The 10,926-nt window shown below is 32.2% G+C and overlaps 1 protein-coding gene across 1 annotated transcript; it reads left to right on the top strand.

Moving 5' to 3' along the window:
- The first annotated feature begins 7,140 nt into the window (after positions 1-7,140).
- LOC125817187 (EIN3-binding F-box protein 1-like) lies at positions 7,141-10,650 on the top strand. Its single transcript, XM_049496732.1, has 2 exons — positions 7,141-7,411; positions 7,979-10,650. Exons 1-2 carry the CDS (start codon positions 7,387-7,389, stop codon positions 9,961-9,963), a joined length of 2,010 nt encoding a protein of 669 aa, XP_049352689.1. The 5' UTR covers positions 7,141-7,386; the 3' UTR covers positions 9,964-10,650.
- The last annotated feature ends 276 nt before the right edge of the window (positions 10,651-10,926 follow it).

Genomic DNA, 10,926 nt, shown 5'->3' with positions numbered 1-10,926 from the left:
TATACCTTATAATTTACATTAAGCGACTTCTATACTTGTCTTGTCTTGAATTTTAAATTGAGGACAAGTAGTTCAAGGCAAAATTTCTCTTATTTTAGAGGAACCGTTAAAAAAAAGGTATTTGAAAACTATTTAAATCGTTGTACGATATATTTATGCTAGTTATTTAACAACGAGGACATTTTGAAATAAAATATATATCAGAAGATAAAATGAATCTATTTTAAATAGTTTAATAGTACTTTTAGTTTTTTTCTTAAAAAAAAAGGAAAAAATGTTTTTGAGGTTACCCAATTCTAGTGGAATTAAAAGAAATTTTAAGAAATAAATCTAGTGACTTGGTTGCACTACTAGCACATGATCAACCTACTGGTGAATCTACTATTTTTCGGTCACTTTTGAAGAAGTTGAGAAATGTAATGATCCGTCATAGTCTCCGCAACACTAATAAAGTAGCAGATATTTTAGCTAAATAGGTTTTCAAGCTAACAAGAAGCAAAAAGTCTCACGTTTTATACAACCCTTCAGACTACATCATACAGATACTAAAAATTAGGGGTGTCAAATGGGCGGATTGAGTTGAAATTAGAGATATTAAAATGGATTGAAATAGAAATCGGGTTGGGTCTTGACCCACTCAAATTTACTTTTGGCTCAAATGAGTTGGGTTCAAATGGGCTAAAAAATGGGTTGGGTCTTGACCCGTCCAATTTGACCCAATTAATCTCAATAATTTTAACATAATGATATTTAACTTTTATAATCACAATTTGAATTTCAGCTCAATATTCTTTTTTGGATAAATTACCTATATACACATCTTTATTTTCCATAATTTCCATTATTCCCTACCATTTCAAAATATTTCTAAAATCCCTTATTTTTTCATAATTCTCAAGTCAGCCGGATACATAAGTGTCCAACCTTACCCACGTTTCCCTTCCTTTTTTCACTCCTTTAATCTCTCCCTAATTTTACTCCACAATCTTATCAGTTACAATTTCAACTCAATTTGAATGGTAAAAGAATTCTCTCTCCAGTCAACCAAATTCAAATCAATTAATTGGTAAATTTTCGTCTTCTTTGTTGTTGTCTTCTCCACTGTCATCTTCTTTTTCAAAAAAGAAAAAAAAATCATTCTTATTTTCTGATATGGGTCACGTTCCTTCAAAAAAAAGGGTAGAAAAGTTTCGTCTACAATTTCTCGACCTACTCTATCCAAGGTAATGATTTTTGATTTATTTCTACGATTTTTTTGATGTTCAATCTTGCATCTAGTTGTTGATTCAAATGCATGATACATTGCTGGAAAAATGATAGAAAAGTTTCATCTACAATTTCTTGACTCACTCTGCCCAAGGTAACGATTTTTAATCTATTTCTACGCTATTTTTTGATGTTCAATCTTGCATCTAGTAGTTGATTCAAATGTATGATACATTGCTGAAAAAGTAATTTTATTATATTGCATGTATCATATTCATATTTTAGGTATTGATACATAACACTAATGTTGTTGAATCAAGTTCTTTAATGTATCTTCAATCTTATTTAAATGTAAGTTTTATAAAATTTTGTTTTAAAGTATATGTTCAATTCATTTTTATAATGTATCTTCTACATTTTGTAGGGATTGTGGATTGTTTGCAGTTGCGTTTGCTGAATTTCTTAACAATGAAATTTCAATTTCATCTAATGATTTCTGATTCGATTATCTCCGCTCAAGATATGCAGCTTTGCTATGAAAATACGGCAGTGAAAAGGCTGAAGCATCAAAGCCTAGGGGTCATTTCATTCTACTAGACTATAAGGATTTAGTTAATATGGAATAGTTATAGTGTATCAATGGATACACACTATTTTTTGTTTTTTTAGTTTGTAATGTTTTCAAGATACATTAACTTAAGTGTTAAAGCGTTTCTCTAAAAACTTGGTTTGTTTGACTCTTATATCAATCTATTTTGTTCTATTAATCTTAGAATGTATATTTATCTATATTTTTTCAATTGTAATTATAATGTGTATGGTAAACAACACAAATTAGGATAATTTTAAAAATTATTTGAATCAACCTATCTTCATGAATTAAAGTATCACACATTTGTATCGTTCGTGATGTTATTGATACACTTTAACACTTGTAATCTACATTTCTTACTTGTATAACGTTCATAATTTAATGTATCAAATACATTTTCTAGATTTTATGTTATATGTGATACATTAAAGACAGGTTGTTCACAATCATGATGTATCAAATATATTATTTATCAAAATTTAACAAAACCATTCATTACATGTACATTCTATCAGATTTACAAATATTAATAATTTAACAGTGTTATTAAATCATCATCAATCAGAAGTGAACACAAATTTGAACAAATTTTTATTTCATAATAGCAACATTTCAATATATTGTATCGTAGATACATAAAAACACAATACATTGAAGTGTATATACTGTTATAGTGAAAAATTATTGAATTGAAAATTATAAAACTGAAACATCAATGTATTCTAAAAAAATTCTATTGGAAAGTCTGTGTCAATCATCTTTAGAAAATAAGTACAAGTCCATCTGTTGTGATCTTCTTGCCCATAACGTCCACAACAGTTTGTGTTTGTTGTTAGCTTTTCATCTGCATTTTTCTTCCTTCATTTTCTTGGTCGTCCAGGCATCCTCTTGTATCTCGGTGGCAACCTAATTTCTTTCAAATCGGACTCAAGAATTGGCCAATACATAGCTATAATTTTACCGAATTCCTTACAAAAGGGCTACTAACTCATGTATCAATCATAAATATTATACAAGGAGCACAACAAAACAACAAGATACATGTCCATCTATATTGTACACACTTTAATAATTATGTCTTAAACATAGAAAAACTGACACATTTCATAAAATTAAGTTATCACAATACTCCCCTATAGAACGATACATTTACAACTGACATCAAATATATCTGATACATTATTGAAAACACATCAGAAAAATCATATCAAAAAACCCAACACGTATATGGAAAGCTTATGATTATATAATGTATCTAATAAAAAATATGTAATGTATCAACTTGCAACAATATGCATCTTTACCAATTTGAATATATACAAAATAATTTATCACAAACAAATCACTATATAATCTTATTTTTAAAAAACTTACAACACATGTATCTGACAAATTATATTAAACACACATTGCAATTCAAATCACAAATACCAACATATACAAAATATGTATTAAACACAAAATATATAATGTATAAACCTACAACACATAATGTATTCGTACTATTTTATCCATATACAACACATAATGTAGCAGACGAATTGATTACACAATACAATACTACAAAATCACAAATCATTTTTTTGTCAGATCTTTTAACTCAAAATTGAAATTATTCTTTATTTTGTATTTTCAGCCACCAAAATTTGCGTTATCCTTATACAATTGCTTCACTTTCACTTTGATATCGTTCATATCTAACCTCAGTTTCCCAGACTCTTGAATACCTCAATAAGATGGAAATATTCATTATGAATCTTATCAATTTTGAATAATGGACAAAATACAGATATACCAAGAACATGGAGAAGAAATTAGAGATTCCATCACTTTTGTAACCTTCATAACTCACCTCGTTCACCCAAATTTTTGAATGCCTCAACAAAATCGATATATTCATCTTGTATCAACAACTTTTTTGATTTTTTTGAAATTATCACTTTTTCGACATTAATGGTTGTCAATGGAGAAGATGTAAATTTGAAATTTGATATTTGTGAATTTGTTACCTATTGGGATATGGACAGATTAGAATCAGTTAGGCATTAATCAAGGAAATTAAAATAAGTAAAAATAAATTTAGGTGCATTAATTAAGGAAATTAAAATAAGTAAAAATAATTTTTACCTGATTTCTTCCTTTTTAAGCGCAACAAGAAGTTGTTTACAATGTATCATATATAATGTATCCGGACGGTAGGTATGTATCCGGCTGCCTCCTTTTTTAAGGGATTTTTGTAAATTGAAAATTAGTAGGGATATGATGTAATTTAGATCTTACACTATGTGATTCCTATAATTTATACTCTTTTTCTAAAAAAATGTAACAAATGAATAGATAAATCCTAAAAGATGTGAAATAGATAATAATTCATACCTTTAATAAAGGAACATATCTTAGTAAAGAGTTTTAAAGCGGGTTGAAATTGGAAATTAAGTTGGGTTCAATTGATAATTCTCTTAAAATGGGTTAGGCTTGAATGAGTTGAGATTGAACCCAATTCAAATTATCTTAAGCCCAACCCTTAAAATTCTGGGCGGATTACCTATGTTTCGGTTAATTTTTAACACCCCCTACTAAAAACGATAAAGAGAAATTGTCATCAGTAAAATAGTAACACTAGCTACTTGTAATAAATTAGTTCGTTAACTATGATAGAAAAACATTGAGAAAATGATATAAATAGTCTCTTAACTATAGGAGTAGGTCTAAAATGGTCCCTTAATTATACACTTAACGGATTTAGTCATTTAACTATTCAAAAAATTATCAGCTTTGGTTCCTTAACTATACACTTACCGGTTTTAGTCTCTTAACTATAAACTTACCGATTTTAGTCTTTTAAGTATTCAAAAACTTATCAGGTTTGGTCTTTGTCCATTTTTAAATACAAATAGCTTAGGTTTATATTAACGGAATTCATGCCTCGAGAAATTAAATCATTTACCAATTTTTTTTGTTGTTTCTCTCTCTGCTACTTTTCTTCAAATTAACCTTATGCGAAGAACCTTAACCTCAACAATTTAAAATAAAATTCACGAGCAAAGAAAATATAAGTCATAACTTTATTTAACAGAGGATAAAATAAGCATATTATTGCTACTAATAACTTGAATATGCTCAACTTTATCATAAAAAGAAAAAAAATTATTACCCGTTAAATCCAAAGTTTGTACTCCAACGACTTCATTGAATGGAATTTGTTTAATTTTTCAGAATTGAAATTTATAAAATGGTAGATTTACAATTTTTTTTTTTTTTTTAAATAGATCAATTTTATTATTCTATTCATTTTATTTTACGTAAAGAAGTTTGAGTAAATTAAATAAAATCCACACCGATTAGCATATTCAAGTGCGGATTCAAGACATTAACAACAATTATATGCTTAATTTTATCCTCCATTGAATAACATTAGGACTTATATCTTCTTTCCTCATCAATTTCATTTTGAATCGTTGACGTTATTGTTCTTTTCATAAGAGTAGTTTGAAGAAAAAAGGGCGGGGATAGAGAAACAACTTAAAAAATGGGTTAAAGATTTAATTTCACGAAGATTTTCGTTAATATAAACCTAAACTATTTGTATAAAAAAATGGACAAAGATCAAACCTGATAAGTTTTTGAATACTTAAAGGACTACAATCGATAAGTTTATAGTTAAAGGACTAAAATCGATTAGTGTATAGTTAAAAGACCAAATTTGATAAGTTTTTGAATAATTAAAGGACTAAATCTGTTAAGTCTATAGTTAATGGACCATTTTAGATCTACTCCTATAGTTAAGAGAATATTTATGTCATTTTCTCGAGAAACATTACTACCTAATATGTATGTACTTACCAAGTAGGCGTTTGACTATGGTATCGTGAGATGGAATCAGCGTTTGGACATGTAAGTTTACACTGATTTCATCTCATGATATGGTATAATGAGATGTGGTTCCATATTCTCCAAAAACCATGATATGTAATTATATGAGAATTTCATATCATGATTTGAGATATTTTAATACAAAAATTGATCCACGAGTTTATATTTTGTTAAAACAACCTCATATTTATGTTTACTGACCATTTATTTCATATGTAAATAAAATTTATAATCACATCATTACTTTTTAAAATTTATTATTCTCACCGACATAAAATTTATTATTGACCAACAAATGACTCAAAGTAACAATGTTGGTTCGTCTTCTCGGTCACATGATCGAGAAATACAAGTTCAACGTGAGGAAATTATCCGTACTATGTGGGAGGATTATATTAAAGACTAGTACACTACAATTTATGTTCAATTTTTTTTAATTAAATTAAAGTTAGATGAAACAATTACTTAAGTGGAGAACAAATAACTTTGTAATAATTTTTTATGCGATTTTATAAATTTTTATTTATTTGATAAGATTGAATAAACAATTGAGACTATTTTAATAGTTTTACAACTTATGAGATTTTTATGTTTATGAGAAAAATATACAACACAAAAATTTCATATTGCTTGTCCAAACAAAATTTCAATTTCATCTCATAATTCTATATGATAATACCATATCATAATTTCATATCGCATAACCAAACGTCCCTAAGAAAAAATATATATTATCAACCTCTTTGAACCCCCACACCCCCTCCAAAAAAAAAAAAGTACTATGTTGGAAATGGGTAAAGTTAAATACCAGTTGGGGCATCCATGGTTTTCTTTCCTTACCCAACTAAACTAACCTGTTGTCATAGTTAACTTAACCACATAGATGTGTTTGATGGTCACCAAATTTCATTGAAATTTGTGGTTTTCTTTATAGGTAGGTCATTGTGTTATACTCCCTCCGTCCCTTTTTAGTTGTCCACTTTAGAAATGACACACAGATTAAGGCAACAATGATTAGCACAATGAAGTTACAATTTTACCCTTATGACAATTTTTCACTTCAAAATTACAACCACTTATTTGAATTAAAGTGAAATAAATTGGAGGGAAACAACATACACTTTTACAATTTTCAAAAAGTGTAAATAAGGGTATAATAGGAAAAAATTTGTTGTCCTTTCTTGATTTGTCAAAATGGACAACTAAATAGAAACAACTAAAAAAGGAAATATGGACAAGTAAATAGGGACGGAGGGAGTATAAAATGAATATTTTCCACCATTAAAAAAATAAAATAAATGCAAGAAACATTGAACATAGCATCATGTCAAGATCATTTATAGATTTGGTTCATTGTACCTGAATTAGATACTTTTTCTTCTCTCTTTCCTAATAATAAAATATAAATAAAAAATAGAAAATGTTAACCCCACTTTACACAAACAAAAATATAGATAGAAGACAGCACCACCCACACACTAACCTCATTGTTTTGTACCTCATCCTCCTTCTACCTCTTTTTTCTCTCTCTTTTTGCCCTATTCTATAGGGTTTCCAAATGATCTCTTGCTACCTGATTTTCTGATGCAATCAGTTGTTCAAGCTCTTTTAATTGTGTTTCTTTTGGTTGATCTGTCAATTTTTGCTCTCCATAGAGGGTTTTTTGGTCCTGGACAGTGCAGATTCTACTTCCCCAGTGTTTTTCAACCATACTCATGTCTAAAGTCTTCAATTTTAGTGGTATGATCTTCATCCTTATCTGGGTTTTGCTTAAAAATTCAATCTTTATCTTAATTATTGTTTTTTTCTCCAGTGTTTTAGATTTTAGGTTTTTTCTTTTTGAGTTCATCTGTTATTAATTTTATGTAACTTTCTCTTTGAGACTAGTGGGGTTTCTACATCTGGATCCTTGATTTTAGCCCTAGTGTGATTTTTACTTTGATCTATCTAGATATGATACAATTGAATCTCTCTTGTTTTTCCTTTACTAGTTCAAAATTCCATATATTTTGTTAATGATATGCAAAACTAGGAAAAAAATGGTCAATAATGACTGGAAAATTCATTGATGGATATTTATGTTGAAAATCAATTAAATTTTTTTCCATGTTTGACTGAAATATTTCTTCATAGAACTCTTCAAAACTGATTAACCTGGCATATGGAGTATCTTGTATTTCTGTGATATATGCTCTAAATCTGGATCTGATCAGACTTGTATGTGAAGTGGGTTTGGCCTTTCTCAAGATTTGTTTGGTCTCAATTGTGATCTTTGGCTGATGTTCTTTACCATATTCTGGACTTCAGGTGATGATGCTTTTTACCATGGTGGGGCTGTGTACCCAAGTCCCATGGAATCCAGTCTATTTCTGTCCCGTAGGAATCATGTGGATGTCTATTTTCCTCCTTGCAAGAGGTCTCGTGTTGCGGTCCCTTTTGTTTTCACTGAAAAGAAGCAGAAGTTGTCTTCCATTGATGTCCTACCTGATGAATGCCTATTTGAGGTATTGAGGCGCCTTTCTGATGGCAAAGAGAGGAGTGCCTCTGCTTGCGTTTCCAAGCGCTGGCTTATGCTTTTAAGCAGCATCCGCGGGGATGAAACAGTCATCTCAGATCTCAGTCCATCTTTGGAGACCGAGGAAAGATCTACCCAAACCGCCCTTGTTAAGCCTGTGGACTGTGTTAAGAAGGGTGAGGTATTGGACTCTAATGGTGCAGAAGTTGCTGATGCTGAATCTCAAGATATTGAAGGAGAGGGTCATCTTTCCAGGTGCCTTGATGGAAAGAAAGCAACTGATGTCCGACTTGCTGCTATTGCTGTTGGAACTCCAAGCCATGGAGGGTTAGGGAAGCTTTCTATTCGGGGAAGCAACCCAATCCGTGGTGTGACTGATACTGGCCTTAAGGCTATTGCTCGAGGTTGTCCTTCTCTTAGGGCTCTTTCTCTCTGGAATGTATCTTCTGTTAGTGATGAAGGTTTAATTGAGATTGCTCAGGGATGTCATCTCTTAGAGAAGCTTGATCTATGCCAATGCCCTGCAATTACTGATCTGTCTTTGGTGGCTATCGCAAAGAATTGTCCTAATTTGACCTCTCTAACGATAGAATCTTGTTCAAAGATTGGAAATGAAACTCTTCAAGCTGTAGGTCGTTTTTGCCCGAAGTTGAAGTTTGTGTCTCTCAAAAACTGCCCACTCATTGGAGATCAAGGAATTGCAAGTCTCTTATCATCTGCTGGTCATGTTTTGACAAAGGTGAAACTTTACGCATTGAACATCAGTGACATCTCCCTTGCTGTTATTGGACATTATGGCATTGCCGTGACTGACATAGTCCTTATTGGTCTTCAAAACATAAATGAAAGAGGATTTTGGGTCATGGGTAATGGCCAAGGTTTGCAGAAGCTGAGGTCGCTTGCTATAACTGCTTGCCATGGAGTTACTGATTTGGGACTTGAAGCTCTTGGTAAAGGTTGTCCAAACTTGAAGCTGTTCTGCCTGCGAAAATGTACAATCCTGTCAGATAATGGCTTGGTTGCTTTTGCCAAAGGTTCAGTTGCACTAGAGAACCTCCAATTAGAAGAATGCCACAGGATCACCCAGGCTGGGTTTGTTGGTGTTCTTTTGAGCTGTGGTAAGAAGTTAAAGGTTCTGTCCATGGTGAATTGCTTTGGTGTTAAAGAGTTAGCCTGTCGATTTCCATCTGTGCTACCTTGCAACTCACTGCAGTCTTTGTCTATTCGCAACTGCCCTGGAGTTGGTAATGCTACGCTGGCCATAGTGGGTAGGGTGTGCCCCAAACTGACTCATTTGGAGTTGAGTGGCCTTCTTGAAGTAACTGATGAGGGTCTTTTCCCTCTTGTTCAGAGCTGTGAAGCTGGTTTGGTCAAGGTGAATCTAAGCGGATGTGTTAATGTTACAGACAGATCAGTTTCATTCATAACTGAGTTGCATGGGGGAAGTCTCGAGTCTCTTAATGTTGATGAGTGTCGATATGTTACTGATGCGACCTTGTTAGTAATTTCCAACAACTGTTGGTTGCTCAAGGAACTTGATATTTCAAAGTGTGGAATAACTGATTCAGGTATTGCCTCTTTGGCCAGTACAGTGCGACTTAATTTGCAGATCCTCTCATTGTCGGGTTGCTCTATGCTTTCGGACAAAAGTGTACCCTTTCTGCAGAAGTTGGGGCAGACACTTATGGGCTTAAACATCCAGCACTGCAATGGGGTCAGTAGCAGCTGTGTTGATCTTCTCTTGGAACAACTCTGGAGGTGTGATATCCTTTCTTAAGTGCACAGGGTTTAAGGATGAATGCAACTTACAAGTTGAGCTCCTTTGAAGATGGAGCTTAGTAAGGAGGTTTAACTAGTCTTTCTTTGTTAGTGTTAGCATAAAGTTTTTTGGTCCATGATCTTGGGTCTTCTAATAGTCCAGTATCTCGGCTCCTTTTTCCAGGGATGTGGTTGGTTCTCTTTTTTTTGCAGCTTCTTCACTAAAGCTGTTTATGGGAAATTTTTTTCCTGTTTTTCCAACCATACTTCCCTGAGATACAAATGCTGAGTTTTTGGATTAAGAGATTCATGTCTGGTCCTAGTCCTAGTCCTTGTTGTCACTAGTTTTTAGCTTCTACCCTTGCATTGATTACCAAATCTTGCAGCGGTAGAAGCTTTTCAATATTGTCTTGGTGTTTTATGTGTGTGAACTTGTAGTTTTACCGAGTCTTTCACGTTGTTGAACCTTTCAACTCGTGATGGTTGGGTTATATGTTTGTGTGTTGTTCTTGTGGTTGCTTTTGGGCAGTTGTAGGTATAGATGCCTCTCTTTCATGGGCTTTGGCCATGGCAGCAAGTTCCATTTCTGCCATGACAAACCCTCTGGGGTTGTTTTTTCTTTTTACCAAGCCTTAGTTTTGCAGGCCTCTCTTGTTCTTTAACTCCCAAATGTAACCTCGTTTTGTACTTGTGGAAATGTTAGTTTGTACTTATGTCTTTTATTCAATAAAAAAAAAAAAAAAAAAAAAAAGTTAGGTTGTATATCTTTGTGTTTGATCTCTAGAAATTATTTTCTTGAAAAATGTTCAAATACAATGAATGTATGGCATGACACGACACGACACGACACATTAAGATGGGATTATAGCGACCTTTGGCAGCTGTTTTGGGGTCATTTACTACATATGTGTATTTGTCCTTTTCTTCAACACGGGAGACGTTAGGATTAAGGAAACTATATGTCACTTAAATTGGATGGTGG

Source organism: Solanum verrucosum, unplaced genomic scaffold (assembly GCF_900185275.1).
Source record: "Solanum verrucosum unplaced genomic scaffold, falcon-dt-bn FXZP01000260.1, whole genome shotgun sequence".
Taxonomy (NCBI): domain Eukaryota; kingdom Viridiplantae; phylum Streptophyta; class Magnoliopsida; order Solanales; family Solanaceae; genus Solanum; species Solanum verrucosum.
This window is presented reverse-complemented; position numbering and strand designations above follow the sequence as displayed.

Coding starts and splice junctions, on each gene's coding strand:
- LOC125817187 (XM_049496732.1), top strand. CDS start 7,387: ATGTCTAAAGTCTTCAATTTTAGTG. Junction 7,412..7,978: donor TAAAGTCTTCAATTTTAGTG/GTATGATCTTCA, acceptor TCTGGACTTCAG/GTGATGATGCTTTTTACCAT.